This window comes from Typopeltis vanoorti, chromosome 12, assembly GCF_054136105.1.
Source record: "Typopeltis vanoorti isolate ZY-2024b chromosome 12, IOZ_Tvanoo_1.0, whole genome shotgun sequence".
Taxonomy (NCBI): Eukaryota; Metazoa; Arthropoda; class Arachnida; order Uropygi; family Thelyphonidae; genus Typopeltis; species Typopeltis vanoorti.
The window spans coordinates 105,289,220-105,303,723 of record NC_143560.1 but is presented as its reverse complement, the minus strand read 5'-3'; the positions used below and the strand labels follow the sequence as shown (position 1 = coordinate 105,303,723).

The 14,504-nt window shown below is 38.7% G+C and overlaps 1 protein-coding gene across 1 annotated transcript in view; it reads right to left on the bottom strand.

The window, feature by feature from the left end:
* The window catches only part of LOC150101106 (uncharacterized), a 229,667-nt gene that overhangs the window by 67,125 nt on the left and 148,038 nt on the right, over window positions 1–14,504 (bottom strand). Inside the window, exon 7 of the mRNA XM_090401962.1 lies at window positions 11,723–11,880. Coding sequence (XP_090258088.1) covers window positions 11,723–11,880 — 158 coding nt within the window. The remainder of the gene's footprint in view (window positions 1–11,722; window positions 11,881–14,504) is intronic.

Sequence of the window (14,504 nt, the reverse complement as noted above, 5' to 3'; positions counted from 1 at the left end):
GTGGCAGGACACAGTACAGCAGAGGAAGAATTCAAAGGAAGCAGAGTATGGTTTGAGAAGTTCGAGAGAAGGTCAGGGACCCATAGTGTAATTAGAAATGGAGAAAGAGCCAGTGCAAATAAAGAGGAGGCTGAGAAGTTTGTTAGAGAATTTCAGGAGTGGACCATGGAATCAAGCCAGAACAAGTGTTTAATTGTGATGAAACTGGGTTATTCTGGAAGCAAATGCCTAAAAGAAGTGTATGGCAGGGTACAAACCTAAAAGATAGAATAACTCTTTTATTTTGTGCTAATGCAAATGGTGATCTCAAAATGTAACTAATGTTGGTCTACCACTCGGAGATGCCAAGAATTTTCAAGAGGGCGAATGTTTGCAAGCCCATACTTAGTGTTTATTGGAAATCAAACACCAAGACATGGGTAACAAGAAGCATATTCACAGAGTGGATCATGGAGGTGTTTGGATCCACGGTGAAAAAGTGCCTGAGAGAAAAAAACTTGCCTGAAAAAGCTGTGCTTCTTCTGGACAATACTCCAGGGCATCCACCTGGCTTGGAAAAAGATTTGGAAACAGAATTTAACTTCATCAAGATAAAATTTCTTCCTGCAAACACCACATCTATTTTGCAACCCATGGACCAACAGGTCATATCAAACTTTAAGAAATTGTATACAAAACACATGTTCCAAAGATGTTTTGATGCAACTTCATTTACCAGTCTGACTCTGAGGGAATTCTGGAAGGATCATTATCATATCCTTCATGCAATTCAAGTCATGGGACGAAGTGTCAGTTAGGACACTTAATGCTGCCTGGAAAAGGTTATGATCAGACTACTGCAAGATAAGAAGTGCTGTTTCCAGTGTTCAAGATGCTGCTGAAAATGCTGACATTGTAGATAAGATAGTCTCCTTGGGCAAAGCATTACATTTGGAGGTAAATGAAGAAGATGTAGAAGAATTAGCTGAAGAACACTCAAAAGATCTGACAACAGAAGATCTTGAAGAGTTGAAAAAGCAACTGAATCAGGAAAGAGACAAGGAAGATAAAGAGTGCTCATCAGAGGAGGAGGACAGCAATAAAATGGGAAGAGTGCCAACAGGTGACATTAAAAAAATGCTGCACTACTGGGAAGGGTTTCAGTCTTTGGCTACAAAGACAAACTCTTTGTGAAGTGGCATCCCAACAAAGCTGAAATGAACAAACTTTGTGCCTTGGTTGAAGACAAGTGTCTGAATCACTTCAAAAACATTCTGAAAAAGGAGAAGTTCAATAAACTTTGGACAGATTTTTGACTTCTCCTTTAGCAAAGAGACAGAGGCCAGCTACTGAAGAAGAAGAGACTTACGTTGAATAAACTTTGAAAATTTGGAAGAATAATAATAAAAACGTTGTGTATATATTTTCAGTTTAATAAAGTCTATATAATAGTGAAAAGATAGTCAGTTTTTCATTTTACTTTCCATTCTCCTTCATCTAATTGGGTAGCTGTTCATCTCAACCTTTGGTGAGTTTTTGCCCTTTTATTGTGTGTGCTTTTTATATTTTATAAAACTTATCTTTAAATAGTAGGCAGCATCCAGAACGAATTAAACGATTTTCTATAGAAACCTACGGGAAATCACGTTTCGGCTAACGAATGTGATTCCGGAACGAATTATCTTCATCAGCCTAGGTATCACTGTATTTGCAATCTTTGCTATATAGCCTTTGAACTTCAATTCCTATCTACTAACACCCCAATCAGTTTCTTCTAACATAATTCCAATAGTATAATATGACACTGGATATCTAATCATGCCAAAGTACATAACTTTACTTTTAGTGACATTGAACTGACATCCATTTTCCCATGTCCACAATTCCAGCCTATTCAAATCATTCTGCAAGTACTGCATATTAGAAACATTCCTGATTACCAAACCTATCTTCTCATCATCAGCAAATAGCTATATGTCGCTTGTCAAATCCTTCCCAATATCATTAATGTACAGATCGAATAACAGTGGAGTAAGCACTGATTCTTGTGGTACACCACTGGTTACCTTAAATCTTGCAGACCCCCATATACCACTTTTTGATATCTGTCAGTCAGTCATCCATCCTCTTATGGACGTTAATATTCTATACTACAAACCCATATTCCCAAATTTATGCAGCAATCTACCATGCTGTATTCTGTCAAAAGTCTTAGCAAAATCCAACAGTATCATGGTGTATCCATTCGCCTTGTTTAGTTCAATGGTAACATTGTTACAGACTGTGAGCAAGTTGTGAGCTAAAACATGACCTACCCTTAGTAAACCCATGTGCTCATTGCAAAGTAGAGATTCGCTGTCAACCTATTTCTGAATGCGAGCCCTAACCAATTTTTCCAAAATCTTCACCACCACCACTCGTGAGATAATAATTGATCGATAGTTGGATATATCGGTCATTGCACCATCCTTGTGCAATGGGATTACAATGCATTCCTTCCATCCCTGCGGAATCTTCCATGTTTTGAGACTCATATTCAAAACAGCCTGGTCAAACGAATAGCCAGTTCAGCTGAACACTCTTTTAGCACACGTCCTGATATCCCATCTGTCCGTATTGCTGAATTCTCATTCAGTTTTGTGGAACAGCTCTAACACCTCGTCCTCCCACCTGAATATCTTCATCTAGTGGAGAGGTAGCAGTCAGCTCAATATTGCGTAGACACGTTTGATAGCTTTTAACAAAATGAGCACTCAGTTGAGTAACCTATTCTGCATCTGTAACCCTCACGCCATCTGGATTTAGAAGAGTTATTCTTTCATATTCATTCTTCTTTTACTTGCAACATATTGATAGAGTTATTGTGGATTGTCTTCAGCACGAAAAGCCAGTTTCTTTTCATAATCAGACTTTGCTTTCCGTACAACTGTTGTGACTATTCTAGCCTGCTTGTCATAATTTTATAATGCACACCATCCTCATGTAGTATTCCTTATACTCATCCTTTTCTTACGCATCTCTCGCTTAATAAGATTACACATCTATTTGACCTCTACCCTATTTATTCTTCCGACTCTCGGGACACACTCAGATATCGCATCATTTAAGTATTATTTAAATGCTTCCCATGCACTGTCGATAATCTTCCCGTCCAGCAACCGATCTCATTCCACTGAACTCAGTATACTCCTCAGTTGGTCATCATTTCCTGCTTTGCAGTTCGGCATGTAACCTTTTCTGAGTGGAACATTCATAAACTTAGTCACTTCCCAAGTGAGTACTGCATGATCACTGTCACCAATCGGAGGAGAATAGTTATATTTTTAACTGAAACGCCCTCTGGTACTATAATCAAATCTAACACTCTTTGCCTTCGAGTTCCTTCTGTCATATGCTGCTTGAGGAAGTTGTCCCACAACAGCTCAATAAATGCATTTTCATTCTTCTCATGAGATTTTACTGCTACACAATGAATATTTGGATAATTAAAGTCTCCCATTATGATTACCCTTTTCACTCTCATCTTGTCTATATGTGGATGCATTTCTTCATCACTAGCAGCCGATCCACCAGGTCTGTAACAATATCCCACTATGTAATTGATCTTACTAGATTCCACCTCACACCAGATGACTTCAAACTCACTGCCACAGGAAATACTCTTAGTAGTATTACTTCAATCATAGGTTTCAACTCTAACAGGATTCAAGTCATCCGATATCATTAGAAGCACGCTCCTTCTTCCGCTATCGTCTCTATCCTTCCTAAAAATACTGTACCCTTGACACGCGATACCAGTTAGTATCTCTGACCTGATAGCCAGCTCTCACTAATGCCTGCAATCTGAAGTCCCAACATATTGACTAAGGCAACCAACTCTACTCCATTTTTGTGATACTCCTAGCATTCTTGTACGACATAATAATAAACCTGCATTTTCTTTTGTACACTCTTGTCTGTTGTCTGCATGACAAAGATGGACAAATTGCAGATCTCTATTCTTCTCTAATGCGTTACACATGTAGACATCTTTGCACACGTTTGATGGGTCCGAACCGGACGAACACAAAGTCGAAGTCGTTCTCTCCTCGTCAACATTTCTATGACAAAGCCCATTCGCATCATTAACACTGTTATAGAACATTGTCGCTCTTACACTCACCATTCCTCCCTTTATAATTTAGTTTCCCTCGCTCTCTGTGCTAGGTCTCATACCAGTTATCAGTTTTTCCAGACGCCTGATACCAAACCCCTTCAGGTTTAGGCGTCCCTCCTATACAAATCTACTCTTCCCTCAAACTCATTCCACACATACAAGAAACTCGCATCCATTCCTTCTGCATTAGTTTCTGAAATGAAGGAAAGAGTGTTGTATGGTGACTCGTTATTAAGAGGGGTGATAGATGGCAGTGTAACTAAATCGTACTTACTGGGTGCAAAATTTAAGGATGTAAGTGAGAGTATTAGAGTGCAAAAACAGAGGGTGAAAGAATTAATAATTGTGGCAGGTACGAATGAATTGAAAGGTGATAAATTTTTTATGAGAGAGGTCTTGAAAGTATTGTTAAAGGTAGCGAAAGAAAAGAGTGACAGAGTTAGAATGGTTAGTCTGTTGCCGCGGTATCACAGAGAGGAGTTCAGGAGGAGGGCCATAATTGCAAATGACATTATGTGTAGGTTATGCAGACGGTGTGGTGTGGAATTCGTGGACGTGTGGAATGAGTTTGAAGGGCGAAAGGACTTATACAAGATGGATGGCCTGCATCTGAATGGACTTGGTGTGCGGAGACTGGAAAGAGTGCTGAATGAATGGAAAATGGATGTGCAAAACCAGGGAAACTAGAACTACCAAGGAGGGGGGAGGGAAATGGATATGCAGACATCAGTGAGACAGATGAGTGTAAGAATGTATATAATGTACCCGAGCCAGCACTAAGGACAAAAAATGGGAATGGGTCGTTTAGAATAACGTATCAATATAGGGGTGGGACTAAGGGATCACTGCATTTCATGTATACTAATGCCAGGAGTATTAGGAACAAGAAGGAAGAATTTTTGGCCTTGATTGGCTCTTCCTGGCCACAGGTTATTGGCATTAGTGAAACATGGCTGACGGAAGAATATATAGTTAGTGGGATAGAATGTGTAGGTTATAGTGTGTTTAGGAGGGACAGAGAGAATAAAATGGGGGGAGGGGTATTATTGATGATAGCTGATGAACTGCAGCAAAGGAGAATTGAAGTTGTATCGCAGGATAGTGAAAGGAGCTCATTTGAAGCTATTTGGTGTGAGATTGAGACTGGCAGAATAAAATATACAGTTGGGTGCTGCTATAGACCAGGTGATGGAATAGATGGTGGAGATAGTATACATAGGGAAATTGATGAAATGAGTGGAAGGAGGGTAATTATTATGGAGGATTTCAACTATGGTAACATTGATTGGAAGGAGGAGAGGACACATGTGAGGAAGGGAAAGGATTTTATTCAATTATTAAGGGATAACTATCTGAGACAGCATGTAATTGAAAATACTAGGGGTGTGAGAGTGCTTGACCTGGTAATAGCATCTGAGAATTTGACTGTAATGAATATGACCATGTTCCCACCTATTGGTGAGAGTGATCATAAGGTGGCTGAAGGTGTGGAATTTTCGATTAAGACAGGGTATATGTGGAATTACCGTGCTGGCAAGTATGACAAGCTTAGGAGATTGCTTGGATCAGTGCCATGGCATACAACTGCAAGGGCTGGACGTCGATAGAGCATGGGAAGTGGTCAAGGAGCATTTACAGGAGGTTATGGCTGATTGTATACCTAGGGTCCGAATAGTAAAACAAGTAGGGGTTAAATGGATGAATAACACCATTAAGCTTGAGCTGCAAAAAAAGAAACAACTGTGGAGGGAATTTAAAGAAAGGGGTGACCTGCAGACACACGAACGGTATAAAGTGCAGGCCAGAAAGGTAACGAGCGTGGTAAAAAAAGCAAAAGCGGATTATGAAAGGAAACTAGCTTTGCAAGCAAAAGAGAATCCAAAACAGTTCTTTCAATATGCTGCAAGCAAGGAAAAAACTGTACACGGTAAAATGATTTTAAGGAATGACGATGGTAAGGAGGTCACTGAATCAGTCGATATAGTGGAGTTACTGAGCGCGCACTTTGCAAAAGCATATCATCCAGGTGGTGACATTGAAAAAATGAAGGAACCATTAGTTTATACAGGAATAGTGATGAATGAAGTGGAGGTGACTAGTCTATTACAGAACCTTAATGTGAACACATCTGTGGGATTGGATGGTATACTGGCACGGGTCTTGCGTGAAGCGGCTAAAGAATTATCAGTGCCCTTGACCATGTTGTTTAATCTGAGTCTCAGGTCTGGCTTAGTCCCGAAGGTGTGGAAAGAGGGGAAAATAGTTTCACTGCATAAAGGAGGATCCAAGACTACGGTTGCAAATTACCGACCGATCAGCATATCAGGAGTCGTTGTAAAGGTCTTAGAGAAAGTAATCAAGGGAAAAATACAGGAATGGATTGATGAAAACGAGATACTGTACAGGGGACAGCATGGCTTTGTGAAGGGTAGATCATGCTTCAGTAACTTGCTCAAGTTTTATAACAAGGTGACGGCTGAACTGGATAAGGGAAACAGGTTTACAGTGATACTGCTGGACCTGGCAAAGGCATTTGACAGGATACCACATGGAATACTAATCCGTAAACTACAACATATGGGAATGGATATAGGGTTGGTGAGGTGGATAGGTGGTTGGTTGATGGAGAGATATCAAAGAGTAGTTTATTCAGGAGTAGAGTCCAAAAGACGGCCTGTGACTAGTTTTGTGCCGCAGGGTTCTGTTCTTGGACCACTGCTGTTTAATCTGTTCATTAACGATATAGGGAAGGATCTAAGTGGAACAATTCATTTGTTCGCTGATGATGCAAAGTTGGGTAGGGCAATAGTGAATGCAGAAGATGTCAAAGTCTTGCAGGATGACTTAGATAGATTGGAGTTCTGGGCTAAGGAGAATGGATGTCAATTTAATGTGACAAAATGTAAGGTTATGCATTTTGGGGTGAAAAGATTAGCAGCAGTATACCACATTGGTGGAACTGTACTCCAAGAGATTGATGAGGCCAGGGACTTGGGAGTGTTGGTGGATAGGGAGATGAAGTTTAGGGGGCACACTGCAAAAGTAGCTAAATCAGCTCATCAACTCACTTGGTTGTTGAAAAATACCTGGACGAGCAGAGACAAGCAAGTTATTGTACCTCTGTACCGAGCCTTGATAAGATCTCATCTCGACTACTGTGCCCAGATTTGGTCACCTCGGTTCCTTCTTGATGGGGAGGAGGTGGAGAGGATCCAGAGGCGGGTGACAAAGATGATAACAGGTCTATGGAATGAACCATATGAGAACAGGTTGAAGATTTGTGGGTTGCAGAAACTAGTTGATAGGCAGAGGAAGGGAGATATGATCGAGACATTCAAATTGCTAAAGGGAATCTATAGGATTAATTCAGAGGATATTTTTGAGATCAGGACTGGTGGTGGGAGAACTAGGGGACACCTATGGAAGCTGGGCAAGAGTGTGGTTAGCAGGGGGTGTTAGAGCTGGGTTCTTTACTTTTAGAGTGGTAAATGAGTGGAATAAGCTGCCAGAGTCTGTTGTGGGTGCTATGACGGTGAACGAGTTCAAGACAAGGTATGATAGATACTGTGAGAATGTAATCGTATAGTTGTGTGGACATGATGTTTAGGGCCTCCCTCGATGAGTCTAAGGACTCCTGGAGTCGCCCGAAATAATAATAATAATAATAATAGCCTAAGCATCAAATCATTTGCCATCTTAGCCCTTCTTCTTAATTCATTTTAATCATATCAAGGTAAAATACTGACAATTTTCACTTTCTCACTCTTCACTTTTGGCTCTTCCAACAACCCTTTCATGTCCTCTCTCATACTGAACTTATCGCTAGTTTAATCGTTAGTACCTAGTACAATTATGATCTCATTTACATTTTTTTCCCTGTTTTTGAATTGCTTCCTTTATATTCTTAATTTTCACTCCGGGAAAACTTTCACTGCAATCTAAGGTCACAACTCGAAGTTTTAAGTCATTTATCAATAGCATGTTTTATTATAGTCATCATACCAAATAACTTCTTTCTTTTTACTAATCACTTATCTGATTTGCTTTTTCTTCCCTCTCAACACAACTTTCCTTTTCTTCTTGCTTCTCTTCTATCTCACTCTCTCCTGTGAAAGACCTCACTTGCATAAGCATGCTATTTCTCTCATGACAGCTACTTCATTTTCCTAATCTTCTACCACTTCTTGCAAATTATCATACATAATTTATATATATCCTCACTTCTGCAACTACACTCATATTTACATTTTCTCTGACACAGTTTTATACCTTTGTTAACAAGGTTTACCATTACTTTATTTAGCTTTGGACATGACTCACGTGTCTAGTATACACTTTTGGAACACTTGTTTGAAACTTTTCAGACTGTCTAACAATTATCCAAAATTTCTATTTCATTTAAAAAAAAAATGCCCTTATGAATCAGCATTCTAATTTCTTAATTTGTCAATAATTCTGTACACTATTTTTAATGTCATATTAAGAGTGTTTACAAAAAGATTTAAATACTTTTACATGCCATTATCTCCATTTCTACCAAAAACATGAAATTTTTATTATTATTATTATTAGGGGTATCTCCATGGAGTCAGTAGACTCATTGCGGGAGACCCAAACTAGCAAAACAATATCTGTCATATCTCTTCTTGAATTCATTTACAGACGAGCTCACAACTAAGTCAGGCAATGAATTCCATTCATTCACCACCCTCCAGGCAAAAAAACCTTGTTCTGACACCCTTGTTAACCACACTCTTCTTTAATTTCCAGGGATGACCTCTTGTTTTTCCATCACTATCAACACAGCTGAAACCTTTCCCCTGCATCAATCCTATAAAACCCTTTCAGTAATTTAAATGTTTCTATCATATCCCCCTCTTCTCTGCCTATTAACCAACCTCTGCAATCCACACGCTCTCAATCTATCAATGTAGGGAGCATTTTTTTTTACATCACTCACCAACTTAGTCACTCTTCTCTGAACCCTCTCCACAGCCTCCTCATCTCCAAGGAATCCAGGTGACCAGATCTGAGCACAGTAATCCAAATGTGGAAGTATCAATGCTTTATAAAGGGGAATAATAACCTCTTTATCTCTGGATGTCAGTGTGTGTTCTTCAACAACCAAGTAATCCTATGTGCCATCTTGGACCCCTTAGCAATGTGTCCTCTGAACTTCATCTCCCTATCTACTAACACCCCTAAGTCCCTAGCCTCATCAATCTCTTGGAGTACCGTTCCATCAATGTAGTACACAGCTGGTAATCTTTTAATCCCAAAATGCATGACTTAACACTTTTCCACATTGAACTGACATCCATTACCTTTTGCCCATTCTACCAGCTTATTTAAATCATCCTGCAAACTTTCAACATCGGCTTGATTTGTTATTGCACTACCCAACTTTGCATCATCAGCAAACAACTGAATATCTCCCTGTAAGCCATTTCCTATATCATTTATATACAAATTAAACAACATTGGCCCAAGTACAGAGCCCTGAGGCACACCACTGGTCACCTGCCTCATCCTGGACTCGGCTCCTCCATACACCACCTTCTGGTATCTCTCCCTGAGCCATTCTCCTATACATATCACCAATTTAGTATCCATTCCCATCTGCTCCAATTTGCGTAACAGTGTTCCATGGGGTATCCTGTCAAAAGCCTTAGCAAAATCCAAAAGTATCACTGTGTAGCCAGTTCCTTTGTCCAACTCAAATGTCATTCTATTATGAAAAGTTAATAGACTGCTAAGGCAGGATCTACCTTTAACAAAACCATGTTGGCCTCTATAGAGTATCATATTCTGATCCACCCATTCTTGAATTTTGTCTTTAACCAACCTTTCCAATACTTTTACCACTACTCCTGAGATGGTGATTGGTCTGTAATTAACTACTGCAGTTTTAGAGCCACTCTTATGCAAAGGAACCACTTTGCCTTACTTCCACTCCCTAGGGACCATCCAGAGTTCAAACTTAAATTAAATATCCAAGTAAGAGGGGCTGACAATTCATTTGCACATTCATGCAACACCCAAGCTGATATTCCATCTAAGCCTAGAGCTGTGTTTGCATTTAAATTTTGCAATATATTAAATACCACTGATTTCTTAGCTTCAATTCTCACATTAGTTATTGCTACAAGTACAGAGATATCCTCACTTGGGGTGATAGATTTTTGAAAAGTGATCACTCAGTAACTCGACTATTACATCTGTTTTTGTCACCTCAATACCATCAGCACCCACTAAAGTTATCCTTCCGAAGTCATTCTTCCTTTTACTTGCCACATAGTGGAAGAACTCTTTGGGATTATCCTTGATCTCTTTGGCTAAGGTCTTCTCATAATCTGATTTAGCTTTTCTTATTATGCTGGTAACCTTCCTAGCTTGAGCCTTGTACTGCTCATGGGTGTAATGATCGCCTTTCTCCTTGTAAATTCTCCATAACATTTTATTTTTTTGCAGATCAAGCTTGATACTAGTGCTCATCCATCTAACGCCTGCCATGTTTGACTTCCTGACCATGGGGACACAATCTGATATTGCTTTCCTCAGATACCCGCTGATTTTATCCAATGCACTGCTAACATCTTTCCCTTGCAATATGTTCTGCCATGGGATGGCTGCAAGCTCACTCCGAAGCTTGTTATAATTGCCTAACCTGCAGCTCCATATATACTTCTTCTTAACAGAAAAATCCACCGATTTTGCAACCTCCAAAGTCAATACCACATGATCGCTTTCACCAATTGGAGGTAACGAGGACACCTTACTTATGCATATAATCTCTGAACCAATAACCAGGTCCAACACTTTCACATCACGTGTGCCTTCAGTTATGTCCTGTTTGAAGTAATTATCTCGTAAAAGATGTATGAACTCCATTTCCTTTTTGCTACGTGATATTTCCTCCTTCCAATTGATATCACCATAATTAAAATCCCCCATAATAATCACTAAACCTGCACTCATTGCACTAATTTGCTGATGCATGAATTCAATATCTTCCCTTGTACTCCCTATACCAGCATCCAACTCTATATTTGGTTGCATTGGTCACTATTTTGCACCAGTGAATAAACTCAAATGAACTCTCATTCACATGTCTATCATCTTGATATACTACTTTCTTTGGCTGCAACACATCAGCTATCATCAATAGTACTCCTCCCCCTATTCTATCTTCTCTATCCTCCCTGAAAATACTGTACCCATCACAATCAATTCCAGTGACCACGTCTTCTACTGACAGCCAAGTTTCACTAATGCCTACAACTTTTGGTGAGATTGCACTGACTAATGCCAAAAATTCTTTTTTTTTATCTGAATGCTTCTTTAGTTTTAGCAATTAGTTAATTACTACATTATTCAAAGACTAGAAAAATCCTAAAAACCAGGAGTCTCTAGACTCCAGGCATCCCATGAAAGCCCACAAAGTTGAAAGAGTTACAAGTAAAATAAAAAAGTAAAAGATTGCAATAGAGATAATTAAATCAGAAAAATTTCACTTTGAAAAACTTGTCCAGGATGCAAAAAATCACATGTCGCTATATTTAAGATATTATGTAAAAAATTACTAACCTTAGAATGCAATAGATTTGTATTATCAGGATTATCTTCTATTATTAAATTTGTTAATCTCGAATCACTACCAAACCAAGAATGAGAAATGGCATCTATCAGAGTGAATCTTTTAGTTTGATCTGGTTGCAGAAGGCCATATAAAAGATTATGGCAATCTAAACCCAAAGGAAATGAACATAATTATTTATTTAAAGAAAAAAGAAATATGTATAATTTTATTCATATAATAAAAGACCAATATACTTAAATTACTTGAAATTATACAGCATGACTGATGGAAACTTCCCCAATTGCCGGCTCTTGCTTAGAATCAATGAAACTGATCTGTAACAAATCTTGCTCAGACGAAATGTTTTGTTTACATAATGTCTTGGTCAACATACGAGGCAAGATTTCTTTATAAGTCATGATAAACTACACATATATAGATAAGTATCTATCTATCTACTAATTGTATTTATACTGACACACACAAGAATTATTACCTGTGTTGTCAGGTGATTTGAATTTGCTGGATTTTGTGCAGTGTGTGTGAAATGTATTCATCGAGAACAACATTAAAGGATATGCGGAAGGAAATTGAAACTGGAGAGGGCATGTGTATTAAATGTTTCAAAAGCAAGTGCCTAATAGGTGACAAGCATGCAGCAAATGTTAGTAGAGTGGAGAGTTCTAATGGTAAGATGGAAAATGATGTTATTAATGCTGAACATGTGGCAGTGAAAATAGAGGAGAAGAAAATGGACATTAAGAAAGAAATAGCATGCTTGAATGTTATCCTTCACAGCACAAAGCATGAAATTAAAAAGCTGCAGAAGCAGGAAGAGATTAGCAGGGCTGAAAAGGGAAGGAAGGGTTGTCCAAAGTAATAATAAAGACAGAGAACAAACAAGAAAAACAAGTTAAGGATAAAATTATAGATGGAGACTCAATGCTTGAGGGAGAAATTAATGAATGTGTGACAAAATCGTGTTTCCCTGGTGCATAAATTCACAACATTAGTCATGCATTCTGGATACAAAAAGGCAAGTCAAAGGAAATGATCGTCTTGGCTGGCACAAATGATTTGAGAGGCGAGAAGTATTCTATGAAGGAGAATGTAAAGGAGTTGTTAGAAGAGCCAAAACTGAATAGCAAGACGGTGAAGATTATAAGTTTCCTACCATGCTATCATAGATATAAACTGGAGAGAGGCAATGCTAGCTAATGAGTCTATATGTAGATTGTGAAGAAGGAATGATAGGATTTGTGGATCTGTGGTCCGTGTTTGAGAGAAAGAAGGATTTGTATAATGTTAATGGACTCCACCTAAATGGTTTTGATGTTATGTGTCTAAAAGAGATAGCTTTGTTCAACGAGCATGCTAAAGCTCAAATTCAGGAAAACTTAAGCAATTAGGATGGAAGCAGGTGAGTTTGTGTGAAAGTGCCCATGAAGCGAGTGAGTGTGAGAATGACCAAATGAGGAATCTAGTCTCTCAATCAAAAATATTGAATAGAGTAGTCAATTCAGAAATAGCTACACAATGATTCTGCTGGATTGTGCAAAGGCATTTGCACAATCCACCCTCTTATCCACCAGTTAAGTGGATAAGAGGGTGGCTGCAGGACAAATATCAAAAAATGGTATATGGAGGGGCAGAATCAGGGTGAAAACAGGTGACTAGTGGTGTGCCACAAGGTTCGGTGTTGGGACCATTACTGCTTAATTTGTACATAAATAATCTAGGAATTAACCTGAAAGAAATATTCAGTTGTTTGCTGATGATGCAAAATTAGGTATAGTAATAGCTAATCAAGGCATTGTGTAAAGCTTGCAGAATGATTTAAACAGGTTGTCAGTATGGGCAAAATACAATGGATATAAGTTTAATGTGGAGAAATGTAAAGTTATGCATTTTGGGATAAACAGATTACAAGCTGTGTATCACACTGATGGCATTATACTCCAGGAAATAGATGAAGCTAGAGATTTAGGGGTGTGGTAAATAGAGAGTTATAGTTTAGAGGACATACTGCTAAGGTAGCCCATAAGATTACTTGGCTATTGAAGAACACATCAACAATAGATATAAGGAAGTTGTTATTCCTCTTTATAAGGCCTTGATATATCCACATCTGGATTACTGTGCTCAAATCTGGTCTCCTGGGTTTCTTGGGAATGAGGAAGTGGTGGAGAAGATTCAGAGGCAAGTGACCAAGATGGTGAATGGTCTGTGGAATGTTCCCTATGAAGATGGATTGAGGGTGTGTGTGTGGATTGCAGAAGTTGGTTAATAGGAGAAAAAGAGAGGATATGATATAAACATTTAAGTTGCTTAAAGTTTTATAGGATTGATGCAGGGGAAATGTTTCAGCACTTGGCTGGAGGAGCCAGAACAAGGAATCATTTCTGGAAGTTGAATAACGGTGTGATTAATAGGGATGTGAGGACTAGATTTTTTGCTTGAAGAGTTGTGAATGAGTAGAATGGGTTACCAGAGTCGGTTGTTAGTGCTTTACCTATTAATAAATTCAAGGAGAGGTATGATAGATTGTGTGGATAGTTTGGGTCTCTTGTGATGAGTCTTCAGACTCCATGGATGTACCCATACAATACAACCCCTGGAAAAAAACATCCGATCAATCGCTTATCACTGCGATGACTGTAATACATTTTCCCCATATATTTCTTGGAAAGTTTAACATACCAACATTTTAGCATGCAAAAAATGAAATCGCTCACTTTAAAATATAAAATGAAAAGAAAAATTTATATATGATTCAAAGATTTAAAGGTT